This window comes from Chenopodium album, chromosome 16 (genome assembly GCF_948465745.1).
Source record: "Chenopodium album chromosome 16, dcCheAlbu1.1, whole genome shotgun sequence".
In the NCBI taxonomy this organism is placed as follows: Eukaryota; Viridiplantae; Streptophyta; class Magnoliopsida; order Caryophyllales; family Amaranthaceae; genus Chenopodium; species Chenopodium album.
This window is the reverse complement of record NC_137849.1, coordinates 35,377,117-35,393,081: the sequence shown is the minus strand read 5'-3', so window position 1 is coordinate 35,393,081 and position 15,965 is coordinate 35,377,117. Positions and strand designations below refer to the sequence as shown.

Below are 15,965 nucleotides of genomic sequence, written 5' to 3'. Positions count from 1 at the left end.
ACCGATAAGCCCTGGGATTCATCGGGCACATTTTCACACACTCCCAAATTCCACTTTCTTCTGTATTTTGTGGCTGAAAACTCGACTACATTCATACGAGAGAGAACTTCACTCAAGCTTCACCAGTGACCAACAATGGCGGCTACAAGAGTTATCACTGCAGCAACCAATTCCACTTCTTCGTTACTCCTCAAACGTCCTATTTCTTCTCAATTTCTCAAGAAATCTCCTCATTTTCTCTCTCTTTCCTTCAATCCTACTCTCTCCAAACGCCTTTTCACTTGTCGCGCTGTTTATCAACCTCAAGATGTCGTTTCGAAGGAACAAGGAGAGCCTGAAACCCTAGATTATCGTGTTTTCTTCCTTGATAATTCTGGCAAAAAGGTTGTTTTCTCATTTTGTTTCTATATCAGTGGTTTATTGTTGGAATTTGGGTTATGAAATGCAGATGCTTAGATTTCCGCAATGTTCGTAATATTTTCAATTGTTTTATGTGATTGTGTGTTTGGTTTTGAATGGCTTTTTTTTATTTTTTTTATTTAATTTTTTATTTTTTGGATTGTGTTGTGAATTGTTGAATTTTTATTGTGGTTTATGAATCGATTTTGGATTATGAATGTGATTAAGTAGGTTGAATAATGTTCGGAATTTTGTCATTATTTTGTCAAATTTGCAAATGTTTTATGGAGTATGTAATGTATTATCAATTGTGTGTTTGGTTTTGAATTGTTTTTAAAATGATTGATTGTGATTTTATATGATTAATCTTGTTGATTGTGTTGTTGAATGTTTACTGGATAAATCGAATTGATGTTTTGAAGCTATGATAGGAGGCATTTATGTCTGTTTTAGAGCTTACTTTGTTACATTGATTAGTACTTAAGCACCAGATTAAAATTGTAGAACTTGAATGATAAACAATATAAAGTGTGTTCTCGCATTGAGGATTTCAGAAATATCACATTGTAGAACAGGTAAAACGATTAGACATTCAGTTGGATAAGGAGATTCCTGTTGTTTATGTAAAATATGCTAGACAAACTCGTATTTTGTTTATTACAATGCTTGGAAGATACGATTTCGACATTTTTTATACGATACAGAACAAAATGTTTTCCTTGGGTGAGCACATAATCTAGGTCCATCCAAGTATATATTAGAACTTCTACACTATTTGTTATACGATAAAGGTCAAAATGTTTCCCTTGGGTGAGCTTAGAATCTAGGTCCATTTGAGTGTATATGACTAATGTGAGAACACGTACACTTTAAGTTTTCCTCTGCTGCCCTGTATCTTCTCTTTTCTGAGTTCCATATGTTTATTGTCCCTTTTCAAATATCTATCCTTCGTTATTATTCCTTCCTACTCAGTTCTTATCTGCATTATTCATCACTTGGATATTCGTTTTTCTTACCACAATTTGATTGTCTCATTGAACTTATTGTGAGAAACTGAGAACTTTTTTGACTCTTAGATATTTGTGTTGAGGCACTCCTTCATACGTATGAAACATCAAAGAAGACAATCAATATGATATAGATGGAGTATTCTTTTCTCCATTTTAGTCTATGTTTATTTGTTTAGTCTATGATATAAATGAAAAAGTGTGTTTTGTTGCATGAGCTTATATGTTGGTATCGAGTTTTATGTTTACTTACTGTTTTTTTATGTTTTTCTCCTCTATTGTTATTATGAATGATAAAAGTTTATGCTCTCTGCTTGAAGAAAATTACCTGTGTTTTTTTAATGACACATGTATTCATTGGCATGTTTTTCTTATTGATAGATTTCCCCTTGGCATGATATCCCCTTGCATTTGGGAGATGGTGCTTTTAATTTTGTGGTTGAAATACCAAAAGAATCAAGTGCCAAGATGGAGGTTGCCACTGATGAGCTTTACACTCCCATCAAACAAGATACCAAGAAGGGAAAACTTCGATATTACCCGTACGACATCCCTTATACTGTTGATTGTGAATCTTTGGAGCTATTATTAACTAATATTTTTCTATTGGTGCTTGCTTCATGTTTCTCTCATTTGTGTCTTTATCTTGCACACATATGATTATGTACGCTGTTTGTATGCCAATTTGAACGGTGAATTTATCGTTGTTTCTCATGAAGAAATGAAAGGCTAAGGGTTGGTACAAACAAGGAAAGCAAAAATTGGTTAAGGCTTATTGTCTATTTGTGAAAAAGCCATGCTTGGTACCTTGCATATCCATATGTAAAACTATTTGAAAACCCATTAACTTCAGAATCTGATCAAATTATGGCAATCTATTTTACAAACAGTTTCCAAAAGACCACCCTGTGTTGAATATCATATTTTAGGTTTGGATATGAATACTTTGGAAATCTTGTGTACACAACCCTGATCCAAAATTCAAAATATGTGATGGTTAAATTTCTTAGTATCCTGATCCTGGGTTGAGCCCCTATGTTGGAAAGTTTTCTTCCATTTTGTTTTGTATTTTTTGGTTTGTTATTTTTTAGGTTTTCAGCATTAAAAAAGGTAGCTCACAACTCAGTGAACAAAATCCTAGTTTAATTTAGATAACAGCCTTGTATGTCCTCTTCTCTCCAAAACTTCGTTTGGCATTATCTCTTGTAGTCTTGCTGCAAGAGAAGCCCACCTCGACTCTTTTTTGACTCTTCACGCTCTCTGAATCTCTTACTCTGAATTTTTCGTTTTTGAGGTTTTGGAAGCATGCAATCCAAATGTGCCAATCCATAAACCCTTGCCTTTTCTCTCCCACCAACTTTATTATCACTCTTTGTCTTCTAAAATGCAAGGCTTGCTCTAACGTTGCCGCTTGTAGTGTCATGTAATTTTAGAAGCACAAGGCCTATCGAGGTGCAAAGGATAACCAAATGCTAGGCGCAAGGCTGATGCACACCTTTCCTTAGTGAGGCCCTCCTTAAGTGATGAAAACCTTAGAAATCATTTCTTAAACATAAAAGACTTAAGTAAGTCAATCAGAAAGTAGCTAAAGAAAAGAATAGTAGTTCTTCAACCTTGTTAGGTAGCCTTATAAGCACTAGATATCTATATATCATCATACCCATCCTCATCTCCTAGATAATCTTTGCCTATGTCCTCTTCCATCTCATCATCATCATCGTCATCATTCCAGGAGCCCCCTAAAACAGAATTGGAAAAAAATGGGAGAAGACGAAAGAACTAAAAAAAGTTGGAAATCATAAGGGAAAAGGGAGAAGACAGGTCAAGAAGAAAGAACTGAAAAAAAGGGCAAAGAAAATTAGACAGGACAAGAATTAAAAAAAAAAAAAAATTGAAAAAAAGAACTGGAAATGAAGGGATAAGTAAGAAGACATAAGAATCTTGTCGGCAACCAGCCTTGACTTTTGAGAAGTTGAACTTGAAAGGTCACATGTGTCAATAATATGCCTTTTTTTATTGAAAGAACTTTTCCTGGCTTGTAAAACTGCCGGACAAGCCAAACCCCAAAAAAGTGGGGCTTTTTTAGCGCCTCTACAGAAGTGCACTGTAGTGCATGATTTTCCACACCTCTTCTAATTTGCTGCACTCACTCCCTAAAGCAATTTTTAAATCTAGGGTGTCATGGTGGTCACACTTTGTATTATGATCCCAAAGTCTAAGAGTGGCTGCAGTCTTTGCTGGTGATCCGGTCTCTCACTTCAAATGCCATCAACATTTTGTACCCAGATTTTGAAATTGCATCTTACCTTCCCTTGTCTCCTTTAAGCCCTTTCTGCTCTATTTCTAATATCATCAAGAAATGTATATAATGTATCAGAATGACCTTGTTAACTAATGGCTAGAGAGAGTATTTTAATTCTTCTTCAGACATTAGGCTTAGTGTTCTGCTTTTAGATGACCATTGAAATTGGAGAGTTAGGTTATGTTTCATTAACACTAGGTATAAAAAGATCAACTTGACAAGATTGTTTTAAGGACCTCTGAAAAATAAAAGCACTTGAAGCAACTTGGGCTGGATTGGCTATTAGGATAGGAGGTGCCTGAACTTTCAGACACCCAAAAGTTTGGGTACCTGATTTATTTTGGGTTGGTTACATATGGCAATTTTTTTTTTTTGTGGATTTTTAATATCTAATATTCAGATGGTGTACCCTACCCCCCTACCTACCCTTGCAACAGCCCTTTAACCGACTCTGGTCATAGTAATACAACTAAAACAATGAGCTTAATCTTGATCCTTCATGTGTGAGGTTGAATTGTCAAATCGATAACTTTATTTAAATTTCATGTTTTTTGAGAACTGGTTAGTTTTAAGATTCCTAATCTTTTTGTGGGTAATTGTGTGTTGATTAAATTCTGTTTTTGGCTTTGCCTTCCCAGGTACAATATTAATTGGAATTATGGCCTATTGCCACAAACATGGGAAGACCCAACACTTGCTAACTCTGAAGTTGAAGGTGCTTTTGGAGACAATGATCCAGGTAAGTCTCCTAGGTGCTTGAGTTCATCTAAGTACCTGCAGTTTACATATATGATATGAGAACTTTTTAGTTTGTTTCCAATTTCATTTCTCTATATACTTTCAGTTGATGTCGTTGAAATCGGTGAAAAGCAGCGGAAGATCGGAGAGATTTTGAAAGTCAAACCTTTAGGTGCTTTGGCTATGATTGATGAGGGTGAACTTGACTGGAAAATCATTGCAATTGCGCTAGATGATCCCAAAGCTTCCCTCGTGAATGATGTTGAGGATGTGGAGAAACATTTCCCTGTATGTGATATTTTGTTTTTTAGTTCTTTAAGTCCATCTTCTTGAATTTGATGTATTAGTTAATTTTTTATCAACTTGTTTGATATAGCTCTAGTTAAGTATGTTGCTTTCTTCATTCATTCTGTAGCCTAAATGAAATTTACTGTTTCTAATTTTTTATCCTCTGATTTATATCAGTAAACTTGCACAATATTTTATTAGTTTAAAGGTAATTTTTGACTGATGGAATTCTTGCATTAGATGTCTTGCAAATTATAGAATTTATTGGGCTTGTAGTGACTTTTTAATAGTAAAAAGTTATATATCTATATATTTCAATGACAAAATTTGATGCAATATAGAACTGCATAAACTCAATATTTTGAATTGGCTTGATGGTATTGATTAAATGTGCAATATGCTGTACTGAGTGATAATTATAGTTGGTACAGAACATTTATGAATTGGAAAAAATTGATTTCTTGTTGCCATCAATTTCTACTTGCATATTATATTTTGCCGAATTTGCCACGAGGTATATATATATGTTACTAACCATGCTAATCATATAGTCCATATATTATATTTTTCCGAATTCGCCACGAGGTAAATATATATATTGATGGTATTGCGAATTGCTAACCATGCTAGGTGTACCCATTGTAGTGGATATAGACCATATAGTCCTTGTGCTCTTAGCTGTGCTAAGTGGTGATTGTAGGAAGTAAATATTGCTTTGATTCTAGACAGCTAGAGATGAGTATATTTCAGGAAATGGCTTATGGTACTTAACTAGATGACACTATCTTTTTAGGTGTAACAAACCATCTACCTAGTTCACTTAGTTTTTAAGTAATCCTTTCCCCATTATATGATTGTGTTGGGGATCTTGTTGCGGTGGCCTTAATGGCTTGATAGTTAATGGACTTTTGGTATAACTGAGTTAATGAAACATCATATATTTCAAGTTTTCAATTTTATCCTGCTTAAGGTATCAGACTATCAGTGATGAAATTACTTATTCCATAGTCCATGATTGAGTCTAACCCAAAGATCTTCTACAGGGGACTCTAACGGCAATCAGGGACTGGTTTAGAGATTACAAGATCCCAGATGGAAAGCCAGCTAACAAGTTTGGTCTTGGAAACAAGGCAGCTAACAAGGTACTTTCTTTTCCTATGTCTGCAAGAAAAGTGCTTTGTGTTAAAGAATGTAAACAGACTTTGTTATTAACATATATGAACAAGCGTTTCTATATCTGTGTCCTAGTTGATTGATTTAAAGAGTTTAAAGATTGTTTAACCTTGGCCTGTTTGTGAAAATAATAGAATAATGAGTCTTAATTGAGCTCGAGTCCAGCTGTTAGTTACACCTGGCAAACGGGTCATTCGGGTCGGGTCAGCCCTTCGGGTTGGGTCAAGTTCAGGTCGTGTCAGTTTGGGTCGGGTCAGTTTTTAGGACCAATTTTCGGGTCAATTTCAGGTCGGGTCAATTTCGGGTCGAGTCAATTCGGGTCAAGTCAGTTCGGGTCGGGTCAAGTTTGTGTCGGGTCACCAAAATAAATTCACTCAAAAAAATAGTTGAAAAAATAAAGTAAAATCGTTAAAAAAAATTAAAAAATCGTGAGTACCTATTATTTAGGAAAGAAAGAAACCCTAAACTAAGTAATTCACCATTTCACCCTATTCACTTCAGGAATCGGGTCACTTCGGGTCGGGTTGATTCGGGTCAATCAATTCGGTTTAGAATCAGGTCGGGTCACTTCGGGTTACGGGTCAATTTCGGGTCGGGTCATTGGGTCATGTTAGGGTCAACTCCATTTCGGGTCGGGTTCGGGTCACAGGTCGGGTCATTTGGGTCGAGTCAGAATTGTCAGGTCTAGACGTTGAAGGGTATCATTTTCTACACCCCTAGTAAATTCTGAGAAGCTTGTCTTGTCATAGTGCCTCTTGTTTTCCTTTTATATTCCTCTTCTGTCTTCTCATATACTTCATATTTCTTATTGTTTTCAAACAATAAGTCAAATGCTCATTGACTATTTGAAAGAATTTTCATTTTCTATATTTTATCAAATATTGATTTATTGTTTCTTTGGTGTGTGTTATTGATTTCCTGCTCATTGCTTATTGAACAAATTTGAACTCCACATTTCATTTTTCAGAAAAAATCTTTGTGAAAGATTTAGGGTGTTAGTGGGATTCATACCGGTTGGTTACAGTAAAGAATTCAGGGGTCCCATTGATTAGCTAGGAAAATATGGATGTTTTAGCAGTAATTGCTAGTAGCCTAGTATTATCTTATAACTTGAGGTCTCATCAAAATTTGATCTTCATGCAAGCTATGACCGCATGAGCTATGCAAATGCATGTTGTGAGTTAATCTTCACCAACTTATAAGCCTGAGCCCTGTGGAGTTAATCTTCCAATTGCCAAATGACCCCTCTTGGCCTCATAAGTGGTCCAAACTTCCTAGGGCCATAGGGAAATCTGGATCATTTTCATGAGGATCTTAATTAATTTTATGATTGTTCTGAATTTTATTGTGAGAACACATCATTATTATTTTCTGTTAGATGCAAGGTTCAATTGAAGTGTCCAGGTAACTGGAATTTAAGATAAAGTCTAAAAGGATTCTAGGGCAACCATTAGCTGTGCTACTGGTTTAAATTATCTTGACCATGTATCAGATTTTGACTGTGTTGCTTAATATGCAGGATTACGCCCTCAAGGTCATCACTGAGACTAATGAATCTTGGGCTAAACTTGTCAAGCGTAATATTGCTGCTGGGGAGCTTTCTCTGGTTTGAGACTGTCGTACTCGTGAAGTCGCATTTTTTGCTTGTACTCTATAGAGTGTTAAGCTCTGCCTGGGTCCTTGCTGCTATTAACTTGAAACAAAATTAAGATTTTTGTGGGGTTGAAATTTTATTTCCTTGTATGCTTCTCTCTCAACGAAATTGAATATGTTCATGTATACTATCCTGAATAATTGAAAGCGAAATGGAAATAAAGTTTCAGTTAATTAATCTTGTAAAGAAGTGCAATTGTTCGCTTGAATTGTGATTCATACTTGCGATCGACCCTCCAGCTTACAAGCTAACTAGCTATGTACACTCCCAGCACTCCTATACTTCTATACAAGCTGGTAGTCTGCTAGACAACCAGTAAACAGGACACAAAACACATACTCCCCATTTACAATCTGCCCTACTCCATTCTTGAGGGATCAATTGCTGAGCTCGGCCACACATCTCCACTCCAATAGTGTGCACCAAAACAGCAGGACGAATAACATTTTTCATTCAGAAATCATGATTTCTGGCCATCCAAATGTGGTAAGTGATAGCAGCAAGGACATCTAACGCAAATCTCTGCTGCACCTCACTGTTCATGCATCGATCTTCTCCATCTTTTCCAGGTATTAGCATTACTGAACTGTTGACCATGAATCCCCAGCAGGCACCAGTGTCCTGCACACAATGCTTGCTGTATCTGCACTCGTAAAATAAATGCATATTCGATTCTTTCTCATCTCCACACAATAAGCAAGTATCAGTTTCACAAACTCCATACACAACTGCACAATTTATCTCTAGTTTTCAACCTCTAATGCATAGCTAATCAAGTGATCAGGTTGTTCTAACTGTTCTTAGGCAGAATTTATCTCATAGTTTTCCACATTAGTATTTGGTATGTGAACTTTCTCTATCCTAGGAATGAAAGAAACAAAAAACTATTTTACCCGAGTGATGCCCCGAACTGCATTAATTCCTTGATTGAAATCCTTATTTATATTTTATTTTGGTAGAATCACATGTAATATGATGATAGCTTATTGGCTTACACTTTAGTTTTTAAATTAAAGCTTGTGGGTTCAAAACTTGTACAATCTATATTGTTAATCACGTGAAATGAAAGACTCGATTAATTAAGGAGAGCGCCACGTGGTGTCTTTAATAGATAGTATAGATTTCTTATAAAGCTCTCTCCTACTTTTTTTTTTCCTAGACTCCACATTTCTATCAAATTTTACAAAAGCATAGTCACAAATTTTCCAAAAAGACGGGTGTACGTGAATTTATTGAAAGATATGTTAAAATTATTTTAAAAGTATTTAAAGTTACCCGGTATACTACAAAAGTTATTATTTTCCTAAAAATAAATTTTATTTTACAAAAAAATTATAATGTATTTGATTTGTCATATTAGCCTTTACTGTATGTAATCATTAATCTATAAGAAGTTACACATTAAAATAAAATTCAAACTAACGGCAAATAAAAATTTCCCCTTTAAAAATAGTTAAAATGTCCCTCAAATTGACCGTTTACAATAAAATTAACGTACACCCGCCTCACACAAGATTTATTGAAACATAGTATATTTTAAAGGAAAAATTCACTTTAATAATCTCAATTTTGGGTGATCACTCTAAATAATCTCGCGACTCAATTCTTCAGTAATACGGAGTCAAATGTCGAAAATGCATTTCTGGATTATTCTCTACTAATACCACCTTTGACGTCAGTTTGCCTCTTTTACATTGTACAATCATGACATCAAAATGCATGCCATAAGGATGTGTTGCAAGTAAATAAAAACAGAGGAAGTATAAAAATAGGTAAATTATTTGACCTATAGCCATTTGTTTTGAAATCTATTTAAGCGGGTGCTTATCTTTATATATGTCAACGTTACAAGCATATTTTTTTCCTTGTAGTTTGAAAATTTGACTAAGTCACAATTAACAATTTAGGTATAACCGTATAATCAACGCACACACCAACACTACTAAAATTCGGCTAAATTGCGACCGTTTTTTTACGACCGTCAGAAAAACGGTCGCAAAATTCATATTTTGCGACCGTTTTTTATGCGGTCGCAATATTACGACTGCTTTGAACACGGTCGCAAATTTACGACCGTTTTACGACCGTTTTTAGCCTTTTAGACGGTCGCTAGGATGTTTGAACAATTAAAAATAATTCCAAATTAAAATAAACCGTTTGCGACTGTCAAAGACGGTCGTAAAATGTCATAATCTGCGACCGTCAAAGAGACGGTCGTAAATGTCAAAATCTGGGACCGTCTTTGACGGTCGTAACCGTCTTTGACGGTCGTAACCGTCTTTGACGGTCGTAACCGTCATAATCTGCGACCGTCAAAGAGACGGTCGTAAATGCCAAAATCTGCGACCGTCTCTGACGGTCGTAAACGTCATAATCTGCGACCGTCAAAGAGACGGTCGTAAATGTCAAAATCTGCGACCGTCTCTGACGGTCGTAAACGTCATAATCTGCGACCGTCATAGAGACGGTCGTAAATGTCAAAATCTGCGACCGTCTCTGAGACGGTCGTAAATGTCAAAGAGACGGTCGTAATTGTGTTTTTTTTTTATTTTTTTTATTTTTAAAAAAAGGGTATAAAAGAGATTAAAACTCACCCTAATGGTAGAGGGATATTCGGTCGTTGGACGATCACCCTAAAACCAACAATATTTCTACCTAAACCAGCCTAAAACAAGTCTAGGGTAAGTAGAGGATCGTATCCACAGGGAATGGGTAAGTACACCGAGAGTATGAAACGGTTGCAATCTAGTTCGGTCACAAATTGGGTTTTGAATGGTAAGCTACTATATAAAAGAACGCTAGGGGAAACGGGATTCAACACCAACCAAAGCCAAGGAATCAATAACAGGGACAAATCATGAATACACATAGAGGATAGAAAAGGAACTTAACATTGCCTTCTTTCGAAGTCACAACATAAGTACTCCCTAGATTAAGCACTAACACGATAAGGATTAAGTCTCAAGGATAGGAAGTGGGTTTCTAGCTCGAGTTTGTCTCTCGATCGCTCCGAACTAGCATGAAGCTCGGATAATTGGGATTTCTCACCTAATTACCATACTAAAGCAACCTAGTCAATGAAACCAAACATCCAAAATCATGAAAGTAGCATAATCTAATTACACAAGAAAAGACTCACTCCGAAGCCCCATCTTTCGATGTGAGAAAAGGGATGAACACATGGGCATAATGTGGCCAACAAAATACACATGCAATTATCAATTCAAGCATAAACAACTATCAATCCAAGGTAGCACATGAATAATTCCAAGTCAATTAACCATAGCTTGGTTGGGTCTTCACCCAACCCCTAACTAAAAGACTACTCACTAAACATGGTGGAAATTACTCTAACAATTAAATCTAGGGTTTTCATGAATTCAAATAAGCTAGGAAAGAGATGAAACAAGGATGGATTAAACATGCAAGAACAAATAAACAAGATTAAGGGAGAAATTATCAACTCAAAGCAATTAAAATTAAAAATTAAGAGCAAGAGATAGAGGAAAGAGATTACTTAATAAACTTCAAAGTTGGGAAAATTGTTGAAATTGATGGAACAAACTTCCAATAATTCTACTACAATGATTGAGTTTGAGAAGATCTAAGCTAATTAATGAGGGTTGAGAAGAACTAAGGGCCTAGGAAAACTAAGAGGGCCAAAGAAGATGATCTTCTCCAAGGAAGAAGATGCAGAAAACTGAAGCCAAGGGTCGTATTTATACACCCCGAAATAACATTGTAAAATCCGCCCAAAAAGTCGGGTCTGCATGTAGGAGCGCCCGCTCCTATATAGAGGAGCGCCCGCTCCTCAGGCTGGAGCGCCCTCTCCTGGATCTTGCGCGCCCTCTCCTCCTGCAGCAATTTGAGGCAGTTTGTAGGAAAACAGGGAGGAGCGCCCGCTCCTATATAGGTGCACGCCCGCTCCTAAAAGTGCAGGGGAGGCAGAATGTGGCAGTTCAGGCAGGAGCGCCCGCTCCTAACAGGCTGCACGCCCTCTCCTCTTGTGCTTTGCTTCCAATATAGTTCTTCATGTTCATGCTATGTGACCAATTTCTCCTTGCATCTACAAACACGAACACACACATAAAAAGGAACGGGGAAGCCAAAAGTTGTAATCATACACAAAAAGGAGTCGGAAAGGGGGATAAAGAGGGGAAAATGACAACAAAATTGTGCTAAAAATACCATGATAAGTGGACAAATAAAACACTTATCACCTAACCCTAATATTTTCACAGCCGCTACTCCTTCATTTTCGTATCTCCTCTCTTTCCTTCTCACGTTCTTCCTCTCTCTAATTCTCTTTCTCTAAATTTCCTCCCGTACTATTTCCTCTTCTCCTTCTCCTTCTCGTTCTCTTTCCTCACCTTCCTCCATCTTTGTTTCTTCTTCATTTTATCTTTTTCTTAGTATTTATGTCAACTAATGAATTGTAGTGTTGTATTTTCGTCAAAGTTTGGTATTAATGGTCAAATTCGACCATAAAAATTCCAGATCTTGAGTTTTTATGGTCGAATTTGACCATATAAACCTAAAGAGGAAGAAATTTTGTGAAAGGTATGTATTTCTTCTCTGAATTTTTATTATATTTTTGTTGTTTTATTTTGTTCTCTAATTTCCATGATTGTTCAAATTTTTTCCGATTTTTGTTTGTGTTTTTGTTTGAGTTTTGGTTCGATTTTTGTGTGTTTTTGTTTGAGTTTTGGTTCGAATTTTTGTTGATTTTGTTCAAATAGTGGTTCAATTTTTGTCGAAGTTGTGTGATTGTTCGAATTGTTGTGGGTTTTTTTGAGTTGAATTTTTGTTCGAATTTTGCTTAGTGTTTGTGGGTTTGATTTGTGTTCGTCTTTTTTGCTGATTTTTATTTAATTTTTGTGCATTTTATTTCGATTTTTTGTTTGATTTTTGTAAATTTGTTCGAAATTATATGGGTTGTTTTTGTTGGTTTAATTGGATGTTTTTGTTGGTTCAATTTCTGGGTTGATTTTTTTGATAAATTTATGTTTTTTTTGGGTTAAGGGTGGGTGGGTGGTGGTGGGTATTCATGGTTGAAGGTGGGCGAAGGTGGTGGTGGGTAGAGGGCGGCGAATAGTAGTTGTTTAAGGTGGGCAGTGGTGGTGGCTTGGGTAGGTGGGATCTAGTTTCGGTGGGGTCAAGGGTGAGTGGGTGGTGGTTGAGGTGGTTACAGGTGATTTTTCTTTTTTTTTTTGTTTTTTTTTTAAAATTTTAGCGACGGCTTATGGCGGTCGCTAATTCCAAAATTGCGACCGCTGATATTACCTGTCGCAATTTTTATTTTTGCGACCCTTTTCTAAACAGTCGCTGAAAATAATAAAAACGGTCGCAAAAAATCTGCGACCGTCAAACGGTCGCAAAAATGATTTTTTGCGACCACGTGAATAACGACCACCACCTTACGACCATTGACGGTCGCAATTGCTAATTGCGACCGTTTTTACTATAATCTGCGACCGTCAGAGACGGTCGCAATTTGGCCGAATTTTAGTAGTGCAAGGCACCAAACATACCTGATAATAATTCTCTAGAGCTCTTGAGGTGGTCGTTGAGGATCGAAAGCCCGAGCAATTTAACCCGCTCTTCCATTCTACTTCAACACACATATTTGCGAAATTAGTATAATGATAAACTAAAATTAAGAAATCCTTTTCACGTGCACTAAGTAATTACGACATATCTCAAGTCTAATTGCCCTCCAAAATTTTGTAATATATATTTAATCTCACGTCTTAAGAGTGAGGCCATTGGATGACCAGGTCATTGGTCATGAGGAGAGAGAGAGGAGTTTTTATATTAAAAAAATGAAATAAAGAACAAATTGGATGAAAGAGAGTAATGACCAAGTCTTGAAGATGACCAAGCTGAAAATTTGGTCATGAAGATGTAAATGACAAGTGGCAGTGTATTATTGGAAGAAGAAAAAGGAGAACTTGCATGTACTAGCAACAAATGACACCAACGGTAATATCGTTGGATGATCACGCATGCATTCAACGGCTAGAATTATTATCGTTGCAAATTTTTGCAACGGTAATAATTTGAAAAATACAAATAAAAAAAAAATATTACCAACGTCTTTATTTTTTTTTTTCTCTGTAAAAAGAGACCAATATTGAGGTATTTTTGAACAACTTCTCATTAAGCTCAATTCCTTCATTTAGCTCAATTTCTTCATTTAGCTCAATTCATTCCTTTTAAAGTAATTTATTTTTTATCTACAAAATCCAAAAAACTATTGAATATGGATAAATCCAATCGGAAAAAAATCCTTCAAAATCGAAAAAAAATTCAAATACTCAACCTTCATTTTATGATTATCAAATAGATCTCAACTCTCAAGTGGAACCAAACTCACAAATTTTTCCATAGTTTCCAAATTATGGAATGAATAACATCAATTTCACAAATCCAAGTTCTATCTCACAATTCCCTTTACGACCACAACAAGTTCTTAACTTCTCCTATTCTCAAAATGTTCTTCCATCTGAAGGACACTCACCTTTTCAAAATCGTCAATTTGCTGAAAATGAAACATCCTTCCTTATGTCACAACACTTTAACATGTCAGAAGGTGAAGGTGCAAATTCAAATTTTAATTGGTCATATAGATCAACTGCTGCCTCTGATGACGATAATGATGACGCGCCGAGTTGATGACCTACATATAAAGTAACACAAATTTTTGGATTTGAATAAAAAAAAAACAACTTTGCTGAAGCTGAAGAAAATGAAGAAAATGAAGGTGGGGATGTAGGAGGCGGAGGTAGAGGCAATACAGATTGAAGGAATTTTTGGTCGCATGCTGAAGATGAGGTCCTTGTAAGAGCTTGGCTTGAGGTAAGTAAAGATAAAAAAAAACTAATACCAACCAAAAGGGGAATGAATTCTGGGCAAAAGTTGAGGCAATGTTTAATAATGTTAGATTATATAGAGAGAGGCAATTTGAACAAGGTATTGAAGAGATTAAGAAGGATGATTTGCTAAGAGTAAGGGCTTTGGAGCCACTTAGATGTCGGTGGAAAAGGCTAAGTGCTAATTGTTCAAAATTTTCTGGTGCGTATGCACATGCTGCATCAAGGAGAGGAAGTGGTCATTCTGACGACGATGTTATTAAGGTTGCGCGTAGAATTTATAGGGACGACAAAACTAGGAAAAATACCAGTAAAGTTTTCCAAGATATGCATGCTTGGGATATTCTGAAAAATGAACAATTATGGGCGGAAAATGAAGATCCAGTCGAGACATGTAAGCAGAAGACAGCAACCCAGTTCAGTGTTTCAAAGAGATCTTGGATTAATGAAGCTGGTAATTACTCGTCTTCAACAAACCCAGATACATCGACCAGTGGTGATGTTGGGTGTTCAGGCTTCCCCTCTATTGATGATTGTAGCAAAAATAAAGGTAAGAATAAAGTTATGAACATGGCGACGGAAAATTCTCAGCAATGGTTGTTTACTATTCAAAACATGAACATAACAAGGCAATCTGAAACTGAGATGGAGATGATGAAGTTGAGGTTCCAGAGAGAGAAAGAAGCTGAAAATGCTTAGCTAGAAAGGGAGAGAGAAGCACGAAAGCAAAGGAAAATCAACTTGAAATTGTTCAAGATACTTGAAGCAAAACCATACTTATCAGAAGAGGATCAAGAACGAAGGAACAATTTAGTGAAGATATTATTCCCATCCAATTAATTTATTGTCTTCAAAATGTAGTAGTGTTAGATTCTAGAATGATTAGGTTGCTGTTTAGTAACCGCTTTTGAACTTAAAGTTGTAATCATGTTGTTTAAGTTGTTATTTATTATCAATTAATGTGTAGTCATTATGTTGTTTTTAAATAACTCTAATATAGTTGTACTATTATGTGTTGTATGACTGTCATATTTAAATAGTTTACTATTTTTAAAAAGTTGTGCATTAATGGCATTACTGACATTGATGAGATGTAACAATAACAAAAATTGTGCATTGCTCACATGAACTTACATATTTGTATTTTTCTGATAAATGTAGGTGTTTAATTTGATGTGATTGCTCACTGGAAAAACCAAAGACTTACTCTTCTGAAAAAGTGAAGCAATTACTGATTTTGATAAGACATACAAATGACCACACAACCTATTGATATGAAATCACATTGAAGCTTTTCAGTACATTATTTTTGATGGTGAATGATAGCATTATAACAACACATTATTATTAAAGTTCGTACATTGTTCTATATATTGCTATATGTTTTAATTTTGTTTCACTCAACCAATAATCTATTTGCTCTCTCATCAAAGTAGCTTACTTAGCTTTGAAAATGTCTGAGAGTTCTAATTCGTCCAACTCATCTTCTAACTCTTCCAATTTATCTGCCAACACAAATCAAAATTCCGATG

At 35.8% G+C, this 15,965-nt stretch overlaps 1 protein-coding gene across 1 annotated transcript; it reads left to right on the top strand.

Moving 5' to 3' along the window:
- LOC145586407 (soluble inorganic pyrophosphatase 6, chloroplastic-like) lies at positions 1-7,738 on the top strand. The gene is made up of 6 exons (XM_081643244.1): positions 1-384; positions 1,788-1,948; positions 4,347-4,447; positions 4,553-4,734; positions 5,778-5,876; positions 7,427-7,738. Exons 1-6 carry the CDS (start codon positions 136-138, stop codon positions 7,517-7,519), a joined length of 885 nt encoding a protein of 294 aa, XP_081499370.1. The 5' UTR covers positions 1-135; the 3' UTR covers positions 7,520-7,738.
- The last annotated feature ends 8,227 nt before the right edge of the window (positions 7,739-15,965 follow it).